At 40.9% G+C, this 27,586-nt stretch overlaps 1 protein-coding gene across 1 annotated transcript in view; it reads right to left on the reverse strand.

The window, feature by feature from the left end:
* SLC9A8 (solute carrier family 9 member A8) overlaps positions 1-27,586 on the reverse strand; it is a 73,641-nt gene that overhangs the window by 30,638 nt on the left and 15,417 nt on the right. Inside the window, exons 3-8 of the mRNA XM_063297076.1 lie at positions 25,159-25,239; positions 19,300-19,358; positions 10,992-11,075; positions 6,364-6,465; positions 2,034-2,068; positions 552-695 (exon numbers count right to left, since the gene is read on the reverse strand). Coding sequence (XP_063153146.1) covers positions 552-695; positions 2,034-2,068; positions 6,364-6,465; positions 10,992-11,075; positions 19,300-19,358; positions 25,159-25,239 — 505 coding nt within the window. The remainder of the gene's footprint in view (positions 1-551; positions 696-2,033; positions 2,069-6,363; positions 6,466-10,991; positions 11,076-19,299; positions 19,359-25,158; positions 25,240-27,586) is intronic.

A 27,586-nucleotide genomic window follows, 5' to 3' on the forward strand; every position in this document is an offset into this window, starting at 1 on the left:
ACATGAGTTTCAAATCAAGCAGTCAGAAAGCACCCATTTTGCCCAACAGATCATACTGGTTTATTAAAATCAGAGCTTTGTAAAGTTTTACAAAATAACTCCATTTCTGGTCTCAAACCCAGAAACTAATACTGCAACCAGTATAAACCATGAAAGTAGACTGAATTGACAAACCAGTTTCTCATATCAATTAGAATTTTTTTTAAAAAATTCCTAAAGACTTCACAATGCTGAACAGTGTCCCCAACACAAATTCCTGGCTTTGAGTGTAATTATGTATAGTTTGTATTTCTGTGGATCTTAAGAGGAAGAATAATTGGGGCTGCTTCAAGTAAGAGTGGGTGGCAAGCATCAGTTTGTCAATACATGCAATTAAGAAGGAGTGGCAGTTAAAAATTATACTAACCCAAAGAGCATAAGTGCATATTATGTATATTTCTTGCATTAAAATAAGTAGTGTTTAAAGTAGCACTTTAATAGATCTCTGTCTAAATGAGGATTAATTTCAAACGGTAGATTTTTTTTTCTTCCATGTACATGAATGTACTTACTTTGTCAGGACAATTGAGACTGCATCATTGAGAATACTTTCCCCAAAGACTAGCATGTTAAGCACAGGGTCCACATTAAGAGCATTAAAGATAGCAATAGTAGCTACGGGATCAACAGCAGAGATCAAGGAACCAAATGCAAAACTGTTAGGAAATACAATAAATATATTAACATAATTTCTGAATTATTAAATGCTATTGAGCTTTGAGGCCTCCTCAGCAAGCCTAGAATGCATCAGTGGATTTAAATCATCATTATCCTGAAATGCATTAATGGATTTTCTCATTTTAACAGAAGATGAATCTCATCCCATGTAGGCTAACAATTATCATTAAGAAGGATAAAAATAATGACTTCCAGGGAAAAAATGGCAAACTGAAGACAACAGAGCCGATGACCATGGCAGAATGAAGAGCCTGCAAGTAGACTGGCTCTTCGTAATTCCTCTCCAGCAAAGGAGAGGACTTGAGATCACCCACAAGTGCTCCAGACAGTTGCTCCTTGTAAGGAGACTGCAAGACAGCAGTCTCAAGCAGATTTAGAGCTCTGGGAGATGAGGGAATAGCCATCTTGCTGAGGGAATAGCCATCTTATTCTTATTTTTTCTTTCTGTTCTATTTTTCTATTTTTCTTTCTTTTTTGCACCTTCTATTTTTTCTTTATATTCTTTTATTTTTTAGTTTGTATTAGTTTTTATCTTTTTAACTGTAATTTTTAATAATATAAATATTTTTTCAAATATTTATAAGCAACCTGTTAAATGGCAGATATCTCATCCATTATATTGTAATTAATCTGGATTTTTAATTTAGCATTTAATTTCCTGTTTGTTTTGGATTTCTTATAAAAATTATTAAGAGTTTGCACTTTAGTTTTTTTCTGATTTAGTAGGACATCCCAAACTCCATCTGAGAATTTTATCGTTGCATCTATCCCTTCATTTTAAACATAACATTTTAACACACAATACACAACATAATTAATACATACTACAGTGGTATCTTTCCAAGCATTGTTGTTAATTCCTTGGATGCTACCCTACCCTTATCCCTCTTAAAATATAGATGTTTGCCCTCCTCTAGTCATCCTTCACCCATTTTCCAGGATTTTTCAAAAACAACACATAAAGATTTAGCCAAACTATAGGATGCAAGCCATCTGACCTTGGATATTAAAATTATGTAGAGATGTCCTCTTCACTATAGTTAAAGGCTGGAGACACATTGCTATGCCATGTTAATTTCCCTCATATCCCATATCCTCTTTGATTTACATTTCCAGCTACCTACCTGATCCCAAGTTAAGCATTGTATCATCACTGAAATTAACAGTGGCCACAAGCATAGTAGCCAGTGTCCTGCCTAACTAGTCTGGTCAGGAATCAAGAGCCTAATAGATAAATGCAATCATTGTGTTCATTGCAGCAGCTTGAAGACTCATATAAACACACGAAGATTATATAGATTTTTCTCAAAACTTACCTGTCGGTCATATTCAGTTTATAAATTACATCAGCCTAGAAAAAATGACAAAAACAGAAACATCTTTTAAAAGTTAACTATTACTCTCTACTTCTCTTTTTTATCTATTAAAGAACTAGTGTGTTTGCTCAAGGATCACAAAGTAAGTTTGCTGGTTTCAGTTTACAGCTGAATTCTGTAATTTTCAAAAATGAGGAACCTACAGATTTGCTTCCCATGAAGATTTTTTGGAACTTAAATCTTCCATGCTCCCAAAGGTATTGCCTTGATCTGCATATTTCAAGTAAAGCTGTCTTTCCATCTCCCTCAAGAGCCTGGCATTCAATGAAGCTGTGATGAGCATTCCTATGACCTAACTGATATAGTATGCTGTCACCAAAAAGTGCTGAGTTTCTCATAAAATGCTGAAGACACTCGTGTGTTCAGCCTGAGATGGAAGAAATCTTAGTTATTAATTTATAGTTCAGTGAAGCAAGGATTTGCTCACTGCAACGATGTCATTTTTATAAGATCAAATGTGGAATTAGAGACTACTAATCAATGTCATTTATGCCCAGACTAATAATATCCTATAATATGCAGTAAGCATCACAATGCTTTACATCAATGTCATATGCATAATTCTTATATGTAAAACAGAAAAAAAGGTTACATGGGAAAATCTATGGGAGAAGAATACTAATAGATGCCCAGAGAATGAGGTGGTCTATAGAAGCTCTTTCTGAGATGAAGAGGATGACCAAATAAACAGCCAAAATCTGCTGACTAGAAGAAATGGGGGGAAATGCCAAAGGTGAGTGGGATCTGAGTTCATTCAGAGCTTTACTGGAGAAAACACAAAACATCTCATTCTAAAGGAAAGGATGGTGGAACAAAGTCAGACTATTGGGTGGGGAAGTTCAAGCCTTTTGGCTTATGCTCTTTTCCTATACTAAGTCCTTTTTCTCTGAAGTTATTAGCCATATTAGGGAATATGTGTAGGTAAATGGAACAGAAGTACAACCTACAGAGCTGTGTAAGCCACAATGAGATAAAAACATCCTTCCCTAATCTACCACAAAACTGTGGGATTTTAACTCATAATTTTCAGCCAGGATGGTCATCATGCATGCTGACAGAGAGTGATAGGAATGGAGGTCTAACAATTCAGGAGGGCACCAAATGGAGAATGCTTGGTTAATCCATCCAAATGAACTAGAAAAGTTGCTCACATGTATTATTATTATTATTATTATTATTATTATTATTATTATTATTTAAATTTAAATTTATATGTTGCCTGACTACCAGCAACTACTAGAGGAGGGGATAATTTAGGTTTAATTGCAATATGTCTACAAAATAGTATCAAAAGGCATATGGACTTAACACATGAAGCATAACCTAATGAAATGAATGAGTGAAATGATAATTTCACACAGAGACACACACACACACATATGTAAAAAAACTCAGACCAGTAGCATACTTGAAGCAACAGCAAGATGATGTAAGATCATTTGCAAACTTAATACTGCTTTTCTGAGAAGCCTTCTCTAACTAGTGGCCACCAAAGTTGTTACCAACCTGATGGCTAAGGTGCTTATAGAATGAAACTTCAGTAGCAGATTTCAAGAGATACATGGATTTGTACAAAGAAACCAATCCTTTAGCAATAATTTTTTTCCATTTAAGACCATCAATCTAAGGCCTGCCTAGGGGAACTCTTCTCCCCATAGCTCAACCTTTTTGAACTTCCAGATGTGGACTTCAATTCCCAAAATTCTCCAGCCTGCATGGCCATTGCTGAGAAATCTGGGAATTGAAATCCATACCTCTGGAATTTGTCAAGGTTGGAAAATCCTGCTCTAGAGAGCAGGATTTAAACAAATAGATATGGAATGGGAGGAAATGGCTAAATGTAGAAGCAGTTTCTAACTGGTGATACTGTCCGTCATCAAATGTTCAAAGGCTTGAAGCAGTATTCTCCATTGCAGATCCCACACTGACCTGAACTGCAGCTCCCAATAGCCCTAGCCAGCATGGCAAAAGTTGAGAAATGCTGGGACTTTCAGTTCAGCAATGTCTGGTGGGACATAGATTCCCCGCTATTGTACACATGCAGTTCCCAAAATCTTAGGTTCAACCACAAAATTACACTGGGCTCTAATTTTTAATGAGACAAAAATGAAAAAATCTTGTATAGAGTAGTAATGATCATATTATCTGCATTTAGTTAATTTTACTAAATATGCAAATTCAATCCAAATTAGTTTTTGTCTCAGCCTTGCCCCCTTTCTTGTCCTTGGCTCTTTCCACTTTTTAGACTATGGCTCTTGCATCTGAAAAGTTCCAATCAAAGAGAATATTTGTAGTTCAGGGTTAAACTGTGGAGTTCTTTGTGCTCTCTGAGCCTTGTTGTTTTCTTGCAGACGTTTCATTGCCAGACTAGGCAACACCTTCAGTGCAAGAGGTGCAGACTCCGCTCCCTTCCCACACTGAAGATGTTGCCTAGTCTAGCAATGAAACGTCTGCAAGAAAACAACAAGGCTCAGAGAGCACCAAGGACTCCACATCTGAAAAGCTGCACAGCTCTGGACTAGATTATTTTGTCCCTTCCAACTCTATGTTTCTAAACTATTACATGAACATTAAGCACAAACGGCTCTTTTCAAGCCACTTCTGGTTTACTACAAATATTAAATGCTGGTGCTGTTACCTTGCTTTGCATTCTATAGCCTTAAAACTATGTCACAATAATTCATCTTAATAGGGGTTAAAAATGCAATTCATTTTTAAAATGTTCTTATATGCAATTGTATTTTTTTTACTTCTGTGTGGCTCTAGATTATCAAATGGGTATTATGAAATTTTACAATTTCATAATTGTAAAATTATGAGGAAGAGGAAGATTTTTTTTTAAAAAAACCTCAAATATAAAACATATAAATACATCTACGTACAAAACCAATTTCAAAACCAAGGACACCATAACAAAGTTGGATTAACCATTATGTTTGATAAAGATACAGTCTCTGCTGAGGCAGTAATTAATTACCTGGGAGTTCCCCAGTGTGAATACTCTGCCTTTCCTCTGCTGCTCTGGGATTTAATTAAATTCTCTGAAACTCAGACTATAGTAGCTGCTTTAGCACCACGAGATAGGGAAACAATTACAGTTGTTTCCTTATGTAAAATACCAGCAACCTGAAAAGCAAAAGCATAGAAGATCTATGGGACTCCACATGTGAAAAGTTGTATAGGATGATGGACAAATCTAGGAAGTCAATTTCAGGTTTCGAATAGCCAAAGAAGAGAATATGGTACTGGTCATATATGCACAAGATTCTGAAATGTAATAGTTCCAGGACAAAGAAAAGAAAAGGTGAAGAAAGCAAGTATCATTGTGTTATATAAAGCATTGCTCTTTTTTTTTTTTTGGTGCCTTCAAGTCAGTGTTGACTCCTGGCAACTGCCTAGACTAGTCCCTGCAGTTTTCTTGGCAAGATTTTGGAAGTGGTTTGCCCTTGCCTTCTTCGTCCTAAGACTGAGAGAGAATGACCGGCCCAAGGTCACCCAACTGGTTTCATGCCTAAGGCAGGACTAGAATTCACAGTATCCCATTTTCTAGTCTGGTGCCTTAACCACTACACCAAACTGGCTCTCAAAACATTGCTTTAATTTTTCTAAAAATAATTATATTTTATTATTAGCCTTTCCATATATCTAAGTCTTGGATGGATTCTCCAATAAAAAATATCCATTACAAAAGTGTATGTTAGAAGAAAATATACCAAAAATGGACATATTAATAAAAGTAACATTAAAAATGCATTAGGTAAAACTGCTTGCAAAGAATATGTATGCTAGGAAAAATTGTATATAAAATGCATATAGGCAACTTTCAGCTCCAACACCATGTAAATAAGTGAATAGATGTTCTCTTCAATTGAGACTTCTAACCATACAAAAGCGCTTCCCTTTCTTCTCCATCCCGATTCCATTGCTGACAAATCTGCTCTAGATAGAGTATAAGGTTGGCAGTAGAATTCATTTTGCCAGTGATGGGTTCACTCCTCTATTAGGAGAAATGCATAGGAAAATGCATTCCATTTTTTTTTAAAAAAATGCAATGATGCAGAAATTGAATGAAACAAACTTGGAATGGAAAAAGAATTGGGAGAAACCAAAATGGATATATTCATCCATCTTTATCAATTATTCCAGCCATTCTCCTGCCACAAATATTTCTGTCATCAGTAACTCCATTCTGCATCCTTAATGAGTTCTGGAGAGCATTCCACACCACACCAAACTCCATGCATGCAAAGTTCTCCATGCATGTTCTCACCTGACCAAGAAAGTAAATTCCTCCGCCAACTATGAAAGCTGAAATAGCTGTCCCAATTACAGAAAACAAGGTGATGGAGCCTATGTTCTGGAAGAAGTTCCCCTAAAATAGAAAGGATGGGGGAGACGTAACAAAAGTGAGTTTTGAAAGAGCTTTAAACCAAAAATCACCTGGAATCAGTGTCAGGACCCAACATCCAAACATATGTAATAATAATGTTGTATGTCATGCAATTGTGGCAGAAAATAAACTCTATAAATAAATACATGGGTTGGAGAAACACATATTGCATTTCCTCATCCATGAGTAATATTGGTGAATCATATATATCTAGCATGAACGAACTCAACTTTCAGATCTGGGAACATTACTATCTGTGCAGACTGAGGTCAACCCTTGTTTTCTTCTATCTTATCTGTTTGTGTCATGAGCACTGATGGTGAGCAGGAGGGGGCCCCTATCCAGGGGGGAAAATGCATGCGTAGTAGTGAGGAGTTGAGCAGTCATTCAAAGCGACACAGAACAAAACCACCTTGACTTTTGGGGTTTATCTGTATGAGTTTTCTCACGCTTCTTCAGTTTGTTAGGATTTTCTGTCTAATGTAGCAATAATAAAACACTAGAGACTTATTCCTCATCTCAGCGTGGTTCCTGACTGTTAGGACAGTTTGTTTGATAAGGTTGCCCTACTCCATGACAACTCTGGTCAGCTTACACTGATAACACAATACCAGAACCAAATAATGAAGCAGAAAAGAGAGGACTGACCTTCCAGAAGAGAAATCCATCCAGTTCAACAGGAAAAAAAAATCCTGTAATAGCCTCACCACTCACTCTAACCCAAGACCTGGGGGAAAAGCCAGGTTTTGAATAACCTTTTAAACTAAGATAGGGTAGGAAAAATATGAACTTCTGGGCGAATGCTCTTCTACGGGGCAGGCTCAGTGACATATAAGGCCCACATCCTGAGTCTCACCAGATGACACTGTTTAACCAAGGGGACCTGGAGCATGCCAATTGTGTCCGCCCAAGCCAACACACACACAGGCATGTAATAGTTAGACAACTAAGACTTTCTGTGGTTAGCTGGGATGAGTTTGAACATATCATACCTGAGGAAGTGGACAGGGACATTGGGGTTACAAACAAGGCAACCTGTTTATTTGATCCATGCCTCTCCTAGCTGATGAAGGCCACACAGGAGGTGACATGGTTGGGTCCATACAGTAATAGAAAGAAATTATCAGAGATAGCCAGTTATGGAAAGAAATTACCAGAGATAGCCAGGCCCTGTGCCATGAAGGGCTTTATACCAACACTCTGAATTGCATGCAGAAGCTAACTGTCTCATGAAGCAGAGGAATTACATGAGCATACCATGGCATGTCCATCGTGGACAACTTGAAGCTTCCAAGTAGTCATTGAGGGCAGCCCCATGTAGGAAACATTGCAAAGGCCTATATGCAAGATGACCAGGATATGAGTAACTATTTGGAAGACCTTCCTGCCCGGAATGGGTACACCTGACACACCAGATGGAGCAGTGTGAAGGCCTTCCTAGCCACAGCTTCCACCTGCTCTTTGAGAGGAGCTGTGAATCCAGGAAAAACCCAAGGTTGCATACCAATTCCAAATGGGGAGTACTGCCTCATCTAAAGCTAAATATGGAGATTCTCCAGGATCATGGCCCAAATACGTACAGCCATTTGGTCTTGCTAGGGTTGAACCTGAATCTGTTGCCCCCTTTCCAGACCCTCACAGCCTCCAGACACTGGGCAAAACCTCGACAGCATCACTGGTCAGCTTGGGATTGAGATATACTGTACAACTGGGTATCATCAGTATACTGATGATACCTGCCCCTGAACCTAAAGATGACCTCTCCCAGAGGCTTCATATAGGTGTTAAATAGAAAAGCAGAAGAATAGAGCTTTGTGGTAGCCCATATATCAGAGGCTTGGGGCTATATCTCTCCCTGCCCCATCAACACTGATTGGAACCACTCACAGAGAAAGGAAGAGAACCACTGCAGCACAGTGCCTCCCACTCCTAAGCTCATCGACAGTCCAGAAGATAACTCATCCCAGCTAACCACCGAAAGCCTTAGTAACCTAACTACTATGTGCATCTGTGCGCGGTTGGCCCAGAACATGACACTCTTTCTCTTTGGGTGGAGGGATGCTGATAAACTGAAAAGCAATCATAAACTTAAATTTAAAAAATGAATCATAAATCTTAAAAATAAAAATAATCTGAAAAGACCCTGCTGCCCTTTCATAAGGCCCTGAAGACCTGGTTCTGTGCCTGGGGCCCTGAGTGTGCACACGGACCTGCTTCTTGGTTGTGTTAGTGATTTGGGTTTGATGTTTCTCGGCTGCTCTGTATTTTAACTTTTGTAATGTTTGTAATAGTTTTTATTTTAATTCTGTTCTCCGCCCAGAGTCACTTGTTAAGATGGGCAGCCAAATAAATTGGATAGATAAATAAATAAATCTAACAGTTTAAACTAATAGTTTAAAACATGTCTTGTCACCAGATGTGGAGTTGGCCACGAACTGAGATGGTTTTAAAAAGAGAGAAGAGAATCAATAGCTACTAGTCTTCATAGTTTATACAGCAGTATACCTTACAAACATCTGAGGTACAAAAGCAGAAGACCTTCCCCTTTTTGTCCTATTTTCAAGCTTCCCAAATGTGTTTGGTTCCCACTAGGGGATGCAGAATGCTGGACTAGATGGGCTGTTGAGTCAATAAATTATAAAGCATTAATTTCTGGAGCTGTTTCTTCCATTTTGTTGCTATGATTTGACATTAATATTCATACCTTCCCTTTCATTACAGAGAAAAGTCATCAGGGACCTGGCCCCATGAATTTGGAATCAGCTTCCTCTTTCTCTTTGACTCAGTGAAAGTTTGATGGCCTTTAAAAGAATTTTAAAGATCTTGTTATTCCACTAGTGGGCTATTCCAAAGCCTGGTTCTGTATCCTATTCTCATTCATCTTGGCAATCTCTAGGTCTGCTACATTAAAAAATTAAATCTGCTAATGAATGACTTTCAGGAACGTACTGTATCGGTGTTTAAACACTTGCTGTACTGCTTATGTAATCTGAACCAGCGAAGTACCCTTGCTCCTCTTTGCCATATATAGTGTTTTAAGATGACAGAGGACTCCTTTTGACAGTCCTTAATATGTACCATGCATGTGAAAAGAGCAGAAAGAAGGTGACTCAAACTTTGAATATGTTCCAGAAGCATGTTCCTATTCCTAAATTTTAGTATTCAAGGTTAAATTGGGATTAAAGAGTCAGAGAAGAAAATTAGTTAGATTTTAACTCCATAGGGAATAGCTTCATCCCGATGTTTCATCCGCTATATTTTTAGAAGTTTATTTTCTCCTTTTATTGTAAATAAAACATGGGAAAAAAGAAAACTTTCCACATCCAGCAAACACATGACATTTCAGCAGAATTTCAGGAAACAAGAGGATTACAACCACATTTCCTTGTATATTTTTATTTTATTTTATTTTATTTTTATCCCACCTTTATTATTTTTATAAATAACTCAAGGCGATGAACATACCTAATACTCCTTCCTCCTCCTATTTTCTCCATAACCACCACCCTGTGAGGTGAGTTGGGCTGAGAGAGAGTGACTGGCCCAAGGTCACCCAGCCAGCTTTCAGGCCTAAGGTGGGACTAGAACTCACAGTTTTAATTATACTATAATACATATTATATTATATTATAATATATTTTATTAATTCGATTTCTATACCCGCCCATCTCAGTAAGTGACTCTGCACGGCTTACAACAATAAAAACTATAGAATAATTAAAACAATTTCAATTAAAACAATTAAAATATAAAATAAATATACATGGCTGCCAAGTAAGCAATGCATAGATGTTAGTATAGCCAAGAAATGGGACCCTTAACACACTCAGGGCCCCAGGCCTGGGCACATAACCAGGTCTTCATGACCTTATGGAAGGCCAACAGGGTCAGGGACATCCTGATCATTGAAGGGAGAATATTCCAGAGGGCAGGCGCTACAGCAGAGAAGGCATGCCTTCTAGTCCCCACCACCTGACACTCCTTGGCTGACGGGGCCCGGAGCATGACCATCCTGCTGGACCAGATTGGACGGGCAGAAACAACTGGGAGAAGACGGTCCCTTACATAACCCGGTCCCGGTCCCAAGCCATGAAAGGTTTTAAAGGTGACAACCAGCAGCTTGAATTGCACTCGGAAGCACACTGGCAACCAATGCAGCTCACGTAGTAGTGGTGTCACGTGCGTCGAATATCCGACTCCATTTACTACCTGCGCAGCCGCATTCTGTATCAGTTGAAGTTTCTGAATGCTCTTCAAGGGCAGCCCCATGTAGAGCACATTTCAGTAATCCAAACCGGAGGTCATGAGGGCATGAATGACTGTGAGCAAAGCCTCTCAGCCAGAAAGGATGTCTGTTTGCTTTTACAGGGTTTTAGAAATTTGTTATTTTAATGGAATGTAGTATTGTTTATGGCTGGTGGATTTTGCAGTATTACTTTCTGCTTGTTCTACTTTCGTAAATGACCTGGAGTAGGCCATAAACAAGTAATTGTAACAAACAAACTCACTTTGTGTAATGAATACCCAGATTCAAATATAATTGGCGGAAGTAAAAGAAGAAAAAACATATTGGGACGAAACATTTCTTCTTCCTGCAAAACACAACACACAAAAAGATTAAGAAGGAATTATGAGATGTATGAGAAAGGGAATAATACCACATCTGGAACAATCATAAATCCAGCATCTCTAAGTGTCTATAAAAGTAGGAACATTTTATGAAGCAAAAAATACTGAGAAAAAATTCCATATTAGCCTGCCACATTTCTCACCATAAATAAAGAGGATTCTAAAAAGCAAACAGCTTTGGGATTACCATTAAAATTGCTTTTTTTTTCTTGATCAATTAACAGAATTAAACAGCAAATATTTGTTATTCGAGGTATTGCCAAAACATGCAGAGTGGCAATTGACTGATTATGTGCCATCAACTCAGTATTGACTCCTGGCCATCATACAGATAGATTTCCTCCAGGATATTCTGTCCCTAACCTGGTCCAAGTCTTCCATTGCCATGGCAATTCAGTCCATCCACCTTGTTGCTGGTCATCCTCTTCTTCACTTTTATTCCATCTTTCCTAGCATTATAGACTTCTCCAGAGAGCTCGGTCTTCACATGTGTCCAAAGTATGAATGATCATTTCATCTTGGTTATTTGTGGCTTGAGTTGAACTTTAGATTGATTTGCTCTATGATCCATTTGTTTGTTTTCTTAGCTATCCATGTATTCTCAGGAGTCTTCTCCAACACCAGAGTTCAAAAGTGTCGATCTTCCTTCTATCCTGACTCTTCAAAGTCCAATTTTTGCTTCCATAGAATGTCACAAGGAAAAACATTGCCCACATGATTCTGATCTTTGTAGGACTGCACATAATAGGTCTGCACACAATAACAGTACATAAAACAACTTTGATGCCTTGATATAGGTCAAGTATCTGTTGATCTAAATTTCCACTAATTCAACAAAAAATTTTCAAGAAAAAATTGATAAGTTTGACTAATTGTTGGAGATGTCATGCTTAAAATATAAAAGTGGTTCATAAGATGCTGTCTTGTGTTAGAGAAGCCTTCTTTACAGATATTGTTACTGTGAAAGAAGCCTGAGGATTGTCACTGTCAAGAGTATATAAATTCCCCAATGGTTTCTTTATGACTGAAAACCCCAGAATACTTTTAATGTTAAATTAAGCATATTGGCTAAACTAATAATATTGTTGAGATTAACTTTTTTTTTCCTTGAAAGATGTATGGGCTGAAGCTTAGCCATTGTCATGTTCGTCATTGCAATGTTTAATGTACATCGTAACGTTTCGCATGCCATGGTGCTGACGCGTGTTCCGGTTGGGAGGGAGCTGCTGGGAGACCTTGTACCAGGCTTTCTATCTTTCTTCATGGGGATGGAATGTGTTTGGGTTATCGTTTGTGTTCAAAGTCCTTTTACCCGTTGATTAGCAGAACTCGTTAGGAGCACCTGGGATGGGGAATTTGAAACAGTTGTACGAGGGGGAGGGCTTACATTCGCACCGAGGGTTTTTAGTTTGTATTTGGCGCGCTTTTGCTCATTCTCAGCTTTCTTTGTGCTTGCATACTATTCTTAAATAAACCAGGTTTTATTCAAGCTCTTGCTTGTGAGTCTGAGAATACTTTAAGATAGGCAACCATTACATAAAGCTGAGAATCTTTTATGATACCCATTAACTCCTTCCAAGTGTAATTCTTGTGAGGAAAATAGTTAACGATGACAGAACTAAGACCAACATCCAGAGTGTTGGAACCGCAAGCTGATCCAGCACCAAAGAGCCCCCTTCCCCCCGACATTTCGTTCTACCCAAGGGGCTCCAGCTCAAGCCCTGAGCTGGGGGGATCTAGCGATGAGGGAGAACCTAAAGCAGAGACAGCTGGTGCTTCCTGGAAGTACCGGTTCCCAGTGACCCCAGAGGGGGAATCGACCAAAGTGGCACCAGAGAAACAAACTGACGCCCGACAGAGGGAGGAATCGGTGACCTCTGAGAGGATGAGAAGGTTGGAGGCGAGGATGGATTCGATGGAAGATCTGTTAAAAACCCTGTCGATCGCGATGGGTGACCAGGGAAGCCACGACGAGAGTCCCCGCTCCACACAACCCTCTCCCCTTCCTCCTAGTGGACCACCGATGGTCCGAGGCAGGAGGCGACACCGCGACGGAGCTTCGCCCCGAAGAGGGTCCTCCAGGGTGTCCTGGGGCCCTGCCGCTCAGCCTGCAGCTGGTTCCCCTCCAACAGGGAAGGTGGTGAAGGACTTTGCTGTTAAATTCGATGGAGACCCCACCAAACTATCCTTTTCCCTAAACAACGCGAAGAACTACATGAAACAATTTGGGTCGTATTTCACATCAGAGGAGGCTAAGGTATTGGCCATTACCCCTAAGTTGAAGGGCAGAGCAGCAGACTGGTATGTCCAACTGACGGAGGCTGACACTCCTGAACTCAGGTTGTTCGAAGACTTCATGTTCGCCTTGAAGCTGTTTTTTGAGGACCCCCTAGCCAAAGCCGGGGCTAAGGAAGCACTCAAGGAGTTCACCCAAGGACCCAGGTCAGTAGCCAACTATGCCCTAGAATTCAAAGCTTTGGCGGGCAAGGTTCCCGACTGGTCCCAATCAACGCTCATCGAGCGATTTAAAGAAGGACTTAACCGAGACGTCCTCAGATGGGCGCTAGGCAGGGACGACCTGGAGTCGCTGTACGAGTGGATCTGTTTGGCCGGTAAGGCTGAGCATGCCCAGCGCACCTACATGCAGACCCAGCAAACCGAGAAAACAACAACCCTGGCGCGGGGACCCCAGAGCGGAGCGACGGCTGCCCCACCGAGCTACCGAGCAGGAGACGAGGAGAAGGATCACTGCTATGCACGAGGTCAGTGCCTCCGCTGTGGAAAAGGAGGCCATCGAGCCGCCGAGTGCCCGAAACTCAAGTCCGGAGATCGAGCGACGAAAGTCCCAGCCAAGTCACCCCAGGCATCGCACCGAACGACCGCAGCCAAAGGGGCTGTCGACATTGAAGAAGATATATATCTCTACGCAGAGGTTGAGGATGCTGCAAAAGAACCGGCGGGAAATGCCAGCCACCTGCCCTGAACTGCACCCTGGGGCAGGTGGAGGAGGATGGGCGCGAGGACGCTATGGTGAGTGCTGATTGCCCCACTCTAACAGTGAAAGTGAAGCTGGGCTCCCGCACTAGAACCACGGAAGTTTGGGCTCTGGTTGACTCTGGGTGTTCAAGGTGCCTCATCCACCCTGATCTAGTGGCTGCACTAGACCTGCCTAGTTTCCCTCTCCAGCAGCCTTGGTCTTCACCCAGCTAGACGGGTCAATGGCGGGAGGGGGTCCAGCAACTCATTTCACTGGAAATGTAGCAATGCAAATGGGCAGCCACAAAGAGGCTTTAAAGTTCATCATTGCGCCTGTTGGCGATCCCATGGTAATTCTAGGGATCCCCTGGATAACTTGGCGAAGCCCATATATAAATTGAGAGCACCGGACCATTACATTTAGAGATGGGTTTTACCAAGCCCCTACAATAGGGCAACCCTTAAGTGTGGGGGGGCAAGGGCTGCAATCACAGTGCGCGCCCCAGTTTGCCGCAGTTGGAAGGGCTGCCGGACCACTATCAAGACTTTGCAGATGTCTTTGGGGAAATGGAGGCAGACCAGCTGCCACCCCATCGCAAAACTGACTGTGCAATTGAGTTGCTTCCCAACACACAACTGCCCAAACCAAAAATTTACCCAATGACTAAAAAAGAACTAGAGGCACTGCACAACTTCATTGACAAAAACCTGTCACAGGGATTCATTGAAACTGCCAATTCCCCAGTTGGAGCTCCTGTGCTCTTCCGGGAAAAGAAAGATGGAATGCTCAGACTTTGTATGGACTATCAGGGGTTAAATTCAGTCTCCCTATGTAACAAATATCCTCTGACCCTAATGAAAGACATGTTAGCTCACCTATCAAAAGGGAAAATTTTCTCCAAGCTCGACCTCCGCGAAGCCTACTTTCGCATACGCATACGAGCTGGAGACGAGTGGAAGACCGCTTTTAATTGCCCATTAGGCTCCTTCCAATACAAAGTCCTCCCGTTCGGCTTAGCCGGCGCGCCTGGAGTGTTCATGCAATTGATTAATGAAGTGTTGCATGATCATTTATTTAAAGGGGTCTTGGTCTACCTGGACGATGTCCTTACCTACTCTGAAAACGAGAAGGAGCATGAACACCTTCTTAAGCAGGTGTTGAAAAAACTTAGGGCAGCCAAGCTGTATGCCAAGCTGTCCAAATGTGAATTCCACAAAACCCAACTGGACTATTTGGGCTATTGGGTCTCTGACAAGGGAATCAAGATGGACCCTGAAAAGATTAGGGCCATCCTAAATTGGGAACGCCCTCGTACCCGACGGCAGCTGCAGAGTTTTCTGGGGTTCAGCAACTATTACCGCCAGTTCATCCAGGGGTTCGCTGAAATTGCCTTGCCCCTCACCGACCTGCTTCGCACGAAAGGGTTGGGGGAAACACGCAAGGTAAAACACCCTGTGGCAGTGTTAAATTGGACACCGGAATGCCAGGCTGCATTCGAGAAACTAAAGACTTTCTTTACCGCAGAGCCTATTTTGAGGCACCCTGATCCTGACTGCCCCTTCGTAGTACAAGTAGATGCTTCTGACTTTTCTATTGGGGCTACATTGTTGCAAAAAGATTCTGACAACATCCTGAAACCCTGCGCTTATCTATCCAGGAAATTTTCTGAGTAAGCGCTGGTGGCATGTTTGGGAAAAGGAGGCTTTTTCTGTAAAAGCCGCTTTAGAAACTTGGCGCCACCTCCTTGAGGGTGCTGCCTGCCCGTTCGAAGATTGGACAGACCACAGGAATTTAGAGGCTCTCCGCACCGCCTGCCACCTTAGCCCAAAACAAATTCGCTGGGCTCAATTTTTCAGTCGGTTTCACTTCCAATTGAAGTTCATACCGGGCAAGAAAAACTTTCTTGTGGACGCTTTGTCTCGCTTGCCTCAGGACTTTGACCAAAGCCCTCAAGTGGTGGGTACTGTTCTCTCTTTGCCACAATTGGGAGTGGCTGCTGTCACCCAAAGCCAGACCCGCGTTCCGCCAGCTCAGGGCCCCGCCCCTTCCCAAAAGCGAGGAGCGCCGCTCCCTTGTCAGTTGCAAACCGACTTTCTCCAAGCAGTGAAATCTGACACTTGGTTGCTGGCTAATTGAGACAAAATTTCCTTCAAGGATGATCTTGCATGGGTGGGCCACCGCCTTTATGTGCCTGAAACCTTGCATGCTTCGGTGTTACAATGCTCCCATGACGAAAAATTGGCGGGCCATTTTGGTTTCGTCAAAACCCTGCATTTGGTCCACCACCAATTTTGGTGGCCCTCGCTGCAGCGGGATGTTAAGGACTATGTTGCTTCTTGCCCTGTCTGTGCTATGTCAAAACGGAAAATGGGCAAACCGCAAGGGCTTCTCCAGCCTGTTGCCAACCCATCTCGTCCTTGGGCCGAGACCTCTATGGACTTTATCATTGACCTCCCACCCAGTCAAAAGAAAACTGTCATTTGGGTTGTAAAAGATTTTTTTCTCCAAACAAGCCCATTTTATTCCATGCGCCTCCCTGCCGTCTGCTCAGCAGCTGGCTCGCCTCTTCCTGTTCCACATCTACCATCTCCACGGCTGCCCCTCCCGTTTGGTGACCGACTGCGGCACACAATTTACCTCCAATTTTGGCGGTCCTTTTTGAAATTAATTGGCACCGAACAAGCCTTGTCAACAGCATCGCATCCAGAGACGGACGGATCTACTGAGATTCTTAACTCTACCCTGGAGCAATTTCTTCGCTCCTACACCAACTACCATCAGGACAATTGGGTCGAACTGCTGCCCTTTGCCGAAGTGGCTTACAACAACACAGTGCACCAGAGTACCGGGCAAACCCCTTCCCAGGTTGTTTTCGGCCAGGACTTTGTTCCCATCCCTGAATTGCCCCAGGCCCCTTCTACCTCCTGCTCGGCTCACGAGGGGGCTGCACAGCTGGCTGATTCCTGGCCGGTAATTCAGCAGGCTCTGAGCGATGCTCAAGCTACCTACAAACTCCACGCCGACAAACACCGTTCTCTGCAGCACACCTTCAAAATTGGGGATCAGGTTTATCTTTCCACTAAGTTCATAAAATCCCCTCAACCTTCAAAGAAGCTTGCCCCTAAATTCATTGGGCCATTCCCCATTGTTGCTCTTATCAATCCTATTACTGTCAAGCTTGACTTGCCCCACAATTTGGAACGCTTACACCCTGTTTTCCATTGTAGCTTACTCAAGCTGGTCCACCACTCCACCCATTGGCACCCCCAACCCCCTCTGCCTGCTCCTATCATGATCGATGGCCAGCAACACTTTGAAATCAAAGAGGTTGTCGACTCCCACAAGCTTCGCAACTCCCTCCAGTACCTGGTTCATTGGAAACACTTCCCCCACCCTGGGTGGGTGCCCGCTCGCCACGTCAATGCTCCTGATTTAATTCGCCACTTTCACTTCGCTTACCCTTTGAAGCCTGCGGCCTGACTGTTCCTTTTTCTGTTATATTTTCTGGGATTTTCTTCTGTATTTTTGGGGGGGCGGTATGTCATGTTCGTCGTTGCAATGTTTAATGTACATTGTAACGTTTTGCATGCCATGGTGCTGATGCACGTTCTGGTTGGGAGGGAGCTGCTGGGAGACCTTGTACCAGGCTTTCTATCTTTCTTCATGGGGATGGAATGTGTTTGGGTTATCGTTTGTGTTCAAGGTCCTTTTACCCGTTGATTAGCAGAACTCATTAGGAGCACCTGGGATGGGGAATTTGAAAGAGTTGTATGAGGGGGAGGGCTTACATTCGCACCGAGGGTTTTTAGTTTGTATTTGGCATGCTTTTGCTCATTCTCAGCTTTCTTTGTACTTGCATACTACTCTTAAATAAACCAGATTTTATTCAAGCTCTTGCTTATGAGTCTGAGAATACTTTAAGATAGGCAACCATTACAGCCATTGATGCTGTCTTTTGGAACAATATGAGATGTACACAGTAAAATAACAAAGTAACACTAAAGAATGTACTACCCTAACATCCCAATTGTCAAATTAGACAACAGAATCACAAAGAAAATATAGTAACATAATGAATTATTATTAAGGCTCAACCGCTATACATGAAGAAGCTAGAATTCTATTTTTAAATTAGGCATACTGGGATTCAAATATATCATTAATTGTCTGCAACAGTGGAACTATGCAATTATCTCAACAAATGCCATGTTATCAAGCATTTTATTTTTCCATAATAAAAGGAAACAACTTTATTAAGTTAATCTCCTTTTTAAAAATTCTACAGAAGAAAGAAATAGAGGGCATTTCTTAAACATCATCAGTGTTCCCTGTAATTCCAAAGCTACAGAGTAAGTGTGAAACCATATATAGCTAGTTTCATCTGTGCACAAAGGGGGGGGGGGGTGATGACATATTTTGGAAAGGGGAGGGCATCTCTTTTGGTTGTTAAGGACTGCACTGTTTTTTGTCTCCAAGGGTGGCAGTAGATGTGACCAGAGCAGACAAGAACCAATTTTTTGGTTCTTTTTCATGTTTTGGTGGCTTTAAAGGACTAAATACACTTTTTTTTCCTCTTACCTCACCCCAAATAGAACCAACCAACTTGACTCAAGAGATATAAGAAGTAAACAGTGTGCCTTACTCCTTCACCTCTTAATTCCCCAAACCCCCTAAATTAGACTGAAAATGTTGGCCTTGTTCATTCCATGAGACCACAAAAGGAGTGCTGGTGACTTCAGGTTGCTTATCAGTGGCTTAGAAAATCTCAGTTTTACAAAAGTACAGAAACTTTTTAGGGCTAACAAAAAGTACAAAGGACAAGAGGTTCCCCCACTCTCCCCCAAAATGCTCAGGGAGAATTGAGTGATGGGTGAGCCTCCTGGAAAGGGGTTTATGGAATACAAAACAGACATACTCCATTTTACAATGTTTTATTATGCATCCTGTTTTCATGGCTGAATAGCGAGCTCAACTGCTGTGTGATCATAGCTATGCCAGCTTTCTCTAATGTGATCTATGTGTTGGATTATAACTACATTCCCAACTAGCTGTTTGTACATCTTATTGAACTGAGATGACCAGTACAAAAATTCTTCCTGCTTTAGGAATGAAGCAAAGAACATTAATTTGGGGAGTTGGGCTTTCAAACAGAACTGTTTAAGTACAGCATAAATTACATGGGAAAAATATTACAAAAGTTGCTGATATACCTTCCAGTTGGCCAGCTTTTGAGATTCTATGATTTTTATAACTGCACCCATCAAGATACCTAAAAAGAAAAAAAAAGATAAAGAACTATGAGAAATATGAAAAGCTCTGACCCATCCAAATGAGTGCTTTGAGTAAGTAACACTATGATATTGACACTGGAGTTAGGTTATAATGGATGTGATGTTTAATATAATCTTCTACCCAAAGGTACAGGTCTCTGCACAATAGTTCTGCTCACCACAGTCCCTTGATTAAGCCATGCAATAAAATCATTCATTTGTTCATGTGATAATAGGAAGTTATGAACCACTGCATATGAAGAAGTCATCTAGAAATAAGTATAGTCTCAAACAATGTTCCTGTATTTCTTCTTCCTCATCCTCAATGTGCCTCAATTTTCTCATAAAGCCCTGACTTCTGGGATTATCCTGTCTGTCTTGATCTTGTTAATAATAGATCCAATCTGCTGAGAGACCAGAACAGGAAACTGAAAACTGCTCTACAGTTGCTATTGGTTTAGCTGCTCTGTTATCAAAGAATGATTTCACAACCTCTAGAGTTGGGCAACTAAGGAGCCTAGCATTTGTTTATTTATTCCATTTATTTGCCAAGCAACTTTGGGCAACTGACAACAAAAACAACCCAGTAATATGGAAAATAAGTATTCAAAAACAGAAAAGCAAGTAACACAAGGAAATGTCATGAGCACCGTTGAGCTGAATGCATCAGCACAACGGCACACATGACAATACCTCGGAAACTAGAGGAAGGGATTTAAAGATAAGCAAAGCACGCACAACAACAGACACAGACCCCGAGGAGAAGGGAACGACCCCGGCCGGAAGAACCAGTCATTAGAACACAAAGGGGGAAGAAAGAATGACAAAGACAGGGCGGATCACGAGGCACACCTGAAGCTGTCAGCAGGAACGCAACGGATATCGCCCAGCCGACAGCAATCACCGGCCGGAGGAGGAAACCGATTATGAGCGAAGCCCGGGGCACCAGCAGGGGCCCCGCGACCCCTCACCTATCGGCAATGAAGCATACAGGACTTGGGGGAATGACACAACCCAAGGTGGGGGGGGGTGCTGACCGGCGCGGGCTATTTAAACCCCGCACCGGCGCGCTCCCTTCACTCTCAGCTTTTTCTAGCTATGCACTGTGCTGAAATAAACCTGAACCTGCTCTTCCCTGAATCAGTGTCTGTGTTTTACTCAGTAGTAGGCAGCGCATGACAGGAAACCACATACAAATACCTATAGTATCAGGGCCAAAATTCACCTCACCCATATTAACACATACTGACAACACACACAAGAACACAAGATCCTGCCCCAGTGACTGAGGGAAGAGTCAGGTTTTCAGGGCCTTTCCAAAGGCCAGAAGGGCTCTACTATAGTCATCTGGATCCTGTCCAACAACAGAGAAGGTATTTCAGAGTTTTAGTTCTAAGACATGAGCATTTTATGTTGATTACCAAACTAAGTGAAGCAGCTACAATGATGATGTAACGCTCTTTCCAGTCAAAAGGAAAACTGGTGCTACAGTACCATATACAGTTATTTCCCTTCCTTGTTCCTTATATCCTCAAAAAACAGTTACATTTTTATAGCAAGGTCTTCAGAGAGAACTGGATTTAAATAAAGAGAAAAAAAAGGCACATACACCGATGACACAATAATAATGCTAACAGCAACAACTATTTCTATGTATCCAGTCAAAAGCACAGGACAAGCAGGTGATTCATCATGGAACTGCTTCTTTGGCTGCCTGGAAACAAAACTGCTAATATTTAGCTTTTAACTCATTACCATTGTCACCTTTTGACAATGCTCTAGAGAATTTCTTTGAAGCACTCTGGAGTAGCACAAGAGTACCACTATGACATTTCAAGGAGAAGGTAAAGAAGCAAGGCAGTAAATAACAAAATGCAACATGGGTTGCACCAGCCAAACAGGGAGAACAAGACTTCCAAAGGAATGGCACAAAACTAGGACATTGAGAGTTCTCAAATATATTTTTAAACAGGCAAAAGCCAGTTTCTTATTGATATAATCAAAAGAATATCAAAGGTTGCTTTCCTTTGTATACATTTCAAGGTATTAATATTTGATGACCTTGAAAACCCTGCAGCAAAATTGTATAAATGCGAGGAACTGAATCTCCAGAAGAGACAATCAAAATAATTAAATCACAAAATTTAAGGATAGGGAGGGACCATAGAGATCATCTGGTCCAATTCCCTTCCCACTGCAAGAATCCACAACTATAGCATAGCTAACAGATGGCAATCCAGCCTGTTTATACACCTGTAGTGAATGAGTGTCCACTTCCTAAGCAATCTATTCCATTGTAGAATAACTCCGTTAAAAATGTTTTTCTAATATCCAAAGACCAAAATCTGTCTTTGTCTTTGTAATTTAAACCCTTGTTTAAACCCTTGTTTCTTGTTTTCTGAAACAGTTATACCCCATTTTCTATATGATAGCCCCTAAGATTCTTTAAGATAGTTATCATGTATCCCCAAATACTTGTCCAGGCTGAACATAACGAACACTATCAATTACGCTTTCTAAGTGTTTCCTTTCAGGTCCTCATCATCTGGACACATTCCAGTTGTCATTGACTTTTCTAGATGAAGTGCCCAGGAATGCTGCAGTATTCTAAGTGCAGTCTGACCAATGAAGAGGAAGGACGACTTCTCTTGATCTTGATACCATACTTCAGTTGATGTAGTTTTTGACTGCAGTTGCCCTTTCTGTGGATCACAATGTTGCCTCGTGTTCAGCTTGTGATCCAACAAGACACCCAGATCCTTTCGCATGTACTTCTGCTCAGTATGATTCACATTCCATTCTATATTTATGTGACTGATTTTTCCTATGCACATGTAGGGCACTGTATTTGTCTCTGTTGAAAATAATTTCATGTGGTTTTGCTCACCGTTCCAGCTTTTCAAAATCCTTTTGAAACTTGGTACTATCCTTTGCTTCTATCCCCCTATCTTTGTGTCATAATTTTCTAAGCCTTTATAAGTATGTTAAACAGCATAGGGCCTAGAAGAGAATCCTGTGGCATTCCACACAACACTTTCCACAAATGGTATTTTTGCTACTTACTGGCCAACAGGAGACAATCCATGGCCAACTTCATTCTCATTGAGACAGTCATACACTGTCTCAATAAATAACAAAAATAGCACAGGAATATATACTACAAATCTTGCCCCCTGTGGCAGGAGGATTCAAGGAACCTCTAGTCTAAGGGCATGGCATATTAACAACTACAGTATGTCAGAATGTCTCTCCAGTCTGAGCTTAATAAAGGACAGGGTGCACCCACAAGCTAGACATGGAACCACTGACCTACACCCATTGAGTACAATTGTTCAACCAACAATGTATCCATGTAATGGTAGCAGAGTCTACCCTAACCACAACAGAGAATAAGCACCACATTTCCCATCCTGCTTCCCCCATAATGGCCTATCCACTGCCTCCTGTCATACATTCCCACACCCAACTTTTCACATACACACTTGCCCCTGCTAAGCAATCCACAGGCACCTGTTGCTATTCTATTCTCCAGCTTACCCTCCTATCTAATTTTTGTTACTCCCAGAAGGGGAACCATGGATTCTCCCTCTGGCACCACTCCCCAATGACATCCTTCCCATAGGTCTACACTCACCTCCAAGTCTCTCACTCCTCCAAGAGGAGAGATCCTTCCACAACATTACTTCCTCGGGGCTACTACTCCTTTGGGCTCTCACCTTAGAGGAGCAGCTACCCTATTCCAGATTCACACCCAGGGCAGCAACAGAAAAAAAGAGGGGCAGGCACTGTTTAAACCTGATGCTATTCTGAATATGAAAGTATCATAGATAATGTACAATGTTTCTTGTAAGTTGCTGTAGGTTCCTTAGTGGATTTTCTTGTACTATCTTGTTTCTAGAAAGTCCTGAATAAAGGGTCTTTGGAGAGGACAATTGATGCCCCTGTCTTCCTTCCTGTTCCCCTCTGGGTTTATTTTCTTTGCCATTGTTGTTCCCTTGTCTTGTACCATTTTCATGGTTTTTGTATTGTTCTCTATTTTTTAAAAATGTTTTAAAAATTGTAATCTGCCCAGAGTCGCTGGGAGTTGGCAGCATATAAATTTAATAGATGATGATGATGATGATGATGATGATGATTTTCCAAACCGCACTGGACTCAGATAATTTAAAAAATATATTACTGACACTTGGAAATCCTCTTCTGACCCAGGAAAACCTGTACTGTGGTTAGCTTTGGAGAGTATTATTCCCCATGTGCTGGCATGGTGCCCTGTTAATACTGGTCACAGCCACTACTCCCACAGAGCACCAGGTTTCTACCTTCTCCAGTAATGGCAGTGGTTTTTAATGCTTGCTCATTTCTCTTTATCAGAAGACAGCAATACAAATCACTTCTATACTGCTACCAAGAAAAACAGAGTATCCATGGAGTCCCCAGAAGCCAAGATTGACTCAAAGTATCTTCACCTTCAGTAAGTGGTAGTACCTAGCTATCCTGTCTGGGCTTGTAAGCTAAATAGGGTTGGGTATAATTGTACTTGGATGGGAGACCATCAGGAAATTCCAGACTGCAAGCTAGCCTTGAAGTCCAAAAAACATCCAGCTAGGCATGAGGAGTTGAGTTCAACTTAACAGAATTTATATTTACCTAATCATGAAGGGCGGGGGAGAAGACCACAAGTTAATCACATCATAAATTGTTTAGCTCACCCTACAAATTCTATTCATAAGAACGCTGTGTGCCTCCCTCTAAATGTGAGTATACATACTATTTATGATGCAAGTTATCAGATTATACGCTTGTTCCTGCTGATGCCCTAGAAATGTAGCACAGCTGTTCATATATTTAAAGGACCAAATTGCTCAATGGCTAAAACAACAACCATAATCCATAAACAGGTGGCTCTCTATTTGCTACTAGTCTTAGGGTTCTCAAAGTCCAGCCAAGCCCCATCTGGTTATCTCCATATCTGTTGGTCAATACCTTCCATCATGCACAGTAATTTAGCAAATAGCCACATTGGCTGATGATAATGGGAGTTATAGGCCAATATAACAGCTCAGACTCAGCCGGGGAGGTGCTCTTCCATCCTACCCTATTCTAAACTAGCAAAGCAAGATGATGATGATGATGATGATGATGATGATGATGGTGGTGGTGGTGGTGGAGGTGAAATTTATACACCACCCATCTCACTATAAAAGTGACGCTGGGCGGCTAGAGTCCTATGAAAGCTCCTGTGAAAGCTTTCAAAGTATCAGTCATGTATTAGGCAGGGTAAAACTGAGTCTCAGCAATCCTTTGCCCAGGATTGTATCTTTCACAGCTCTGATTCTGGAGCTCCAGAGGCAGTGGAGATGCTAAAACTGCTAACAGCAGTGCCAGATCTACAGAGAGGGTTTTGGATACTGCCATTTTTCCTAGCACAATAATAATCTTCATCTTTCACTCTCTCTCTTACAACAAATTTGTTCAATCATCATCGTTAAAGTACCTTCAACCTGAGGACTGTAGGTTAAAATCCTTGTTCAGCCATGATACTCAGTGATTGACTTGGAATCAGTCATATCAGCTCTCCCCTTCATACTAATAAACTTCACAGGCTTTTTCTGCAGATAAGAGGGAGGGGGAGCAGCTACTTACACTGTCCTGAATCGTATAAAGGAAATGCATTATATAGGCAAATAACAAAAAGCAAGCATTGGATTATGCTACAATCTGGACTTAAAGATAATCAACAGCTGTCATTTATTTAAACAGAACATAAATATATATTTTCCTTCTACTATCAGTACTCACCTAGAGAAACAACAGCAACACTCTCTGGCAAGAAATGTAGTCTGTATCTTATCAATAAGTGCACCAATATGATGCAGATAGCTGAAGAGAAAGCAGACAACATTTAGGGACATTTAACAACAAAGTACTTGATCAAACAAACTGTGCAATTATCCTTTGAATTTAAAATAAATATGAAGCTTGAAAAAAGTTGAACATTCCTGAAACAGAGCCAGTTAGTTAAATGATAAACAGTAATTTTTAATGTTTTATATGGGCTTACAGAAACGTTTTCTGTGAGTTCTGGTCAAAAGTACAGTAACATAGTCATTGTCAACTTCTGTCAGTTTTGGACAGAAGAAACACTGATAGCTTTGATCCAAAGAATTCTTTCACACAACAGCCCTATGCTTAGAGAAAGCCACTTCTAGGAACATTCTAGAACAGTTCTCAATGAGATGTGCAGGGAAGGGCAAATAGCTATTGGGGGAGGGGACGTTAGCTGTTGGGGGGTAGAATCAACAGCACACATCTTCCATTTATACAAGAAGTCCCAGGATCCAAAGCCATGAATCAAACTATAAAAACTGTGTAAATTCTTGCAATGTGTTACATTTTTAATTAATAAGCCAGTACAGCACATTTGCTTCCATGTAAGCATGAAGTACTATCACTGAAATCAATGATATATACAAGTCAGAAGTAGCCAATCTTTTTAGACAGTAGGGACATTTGTTATTATGAGAATATGCTGGAGGTTTTGTAGCAAAGTAACTGCCATGGTGCACATAATGAATCATAAAAACACCTGTTTCTAGATGCTCTTCTCCAGCATGGTCTCTACCATCCAAATAGACCTCTTTTTTGGGGGGGGGGGAAATAGGCAACCTTGCCAAACATGCAACCTAGCGTCCCTAACCCTGTGTCATTTACATTCAATTTTTTGGTGTGCTTTTAGCATTTTTAGCATCACCATTATTCTGCCTTCTTTTTTAATTTGGCAGACTGTAACTATTGTCCTCTGTCCTTCATATTAGGAATCATAAGGAAACCAAATGTCAGATCAGTTGTAAGGTCATCTGCTACCTGGTCTACTTTCTTTTCTATAAATATTTGCATTAAAATTTTAAAAACTGTATACTTTAAGCTTAAGCTTTAAACTGATGCTTCTGAGAATTTCCCCACTGAATTAATTATCTTCCCTCACTGAACACTATGAAATGCCTCTACCCAATATTTCTTAATACTTTTGTCTGTTGGGTATGTGTAACAATATGAACGTTATTCACTCACTTCCCTGAAGATATGTGGTAACAAATCTTAACAACTGAACAATGATAAACAACACAAGTAACATAGGCAAGCACCTACTTTGTGAAACTATTTTGTCTATCCAACTCATATAGTTACAAAATGTTGTAATTACCCCTGTACATGTAGCATTGTGTTTTTTATGTTACAACAGGTTCTCTAAAATTTCTGTTGCAAGTATTTCACAAGTCATGATAAAGGCTGTTACAATTACAGTATGTTATATATATATGTAAATGACACTGTTTGTTTTACCTATTAAAAACCAGGGAATCAATCAGGAACTTCCCACCCCCTCCTGTAGTTACTTGTACTTCACATTGTGAAGTATTATTGACTTCAATTATTTTTACTTTTTATTTTGCAATTATAACATTTTCTTGAAATAGGAAAATTCTCAGTAAATAATTTTATTCAGTAAAATGAAGTATTTTTACCTGCAAACGTTGCCCTCTTAGCACTATACCTCAGACATTTATTTTTATGGTGTACTTGGGATACATTTGATTCTGATACAGATTGATACAGTTGATTCTTCTATCAAACAAGAAACACTTGATTCAAATCTGCATTTGGTACATGAGTGAGAAAAATGAATCAAGATTCAGAATCAACTTTCAGAAAAGCATTTTTATGTGAAGATAAACAATAAGCATGCCATCCGGTCAAACAGTTTTATATTTTGTTAATTATGCAGCATAGCAGGTGCTTAAAGGTATTGTAATAATGGCATAAGTAACTATATCCATAACACAATCAAAGGAGAAGTCACTTTTTCTCCCAATAAACTGGAAAAAATGCCCAAAACATGAACAGTTCTTTTATCCAGAGAACATCCTAGGATAGAAAAGGGCAGCCAAGCACTGCATTTTACTGAAATAAATTACACTCCATCCTAATCACATTTATCAGGAGGTAAATACTGGTTTTTGGAGGAAGTTAACTTCCAGGAGATATGCTCTCCAGATTTGAGATCAAATTCTCCTCTGGGTTTTAGCTTTTTTTATTTGGTAAACAGGGTAATGGCCATCCCATAACAACAGGCATTTGCTGATAAGTTTACATCTTCTCAAACAAAAAACTAATCCTTTTATTTATCTTTGGCAGATACAAAATAGTTCTCTTTTCTACTTTTGCT

The sequence above is a fragment of the Candoia aspera genome, chromosome 3 (assembly GCF_035149785.1).
Source record: "Candoia aspera isolate rCanAsp1 chromosome 3, rCanAsp1.hap2, whole genome shotgun sequence".
In the NCBI taxonomy this organism is placed as follows: domain Eukaryota; kingdom Metazoa; phylum Chordata; class Lepidosauria; order Squamata; family Boidae; genus Candoia; species Candoia aspera.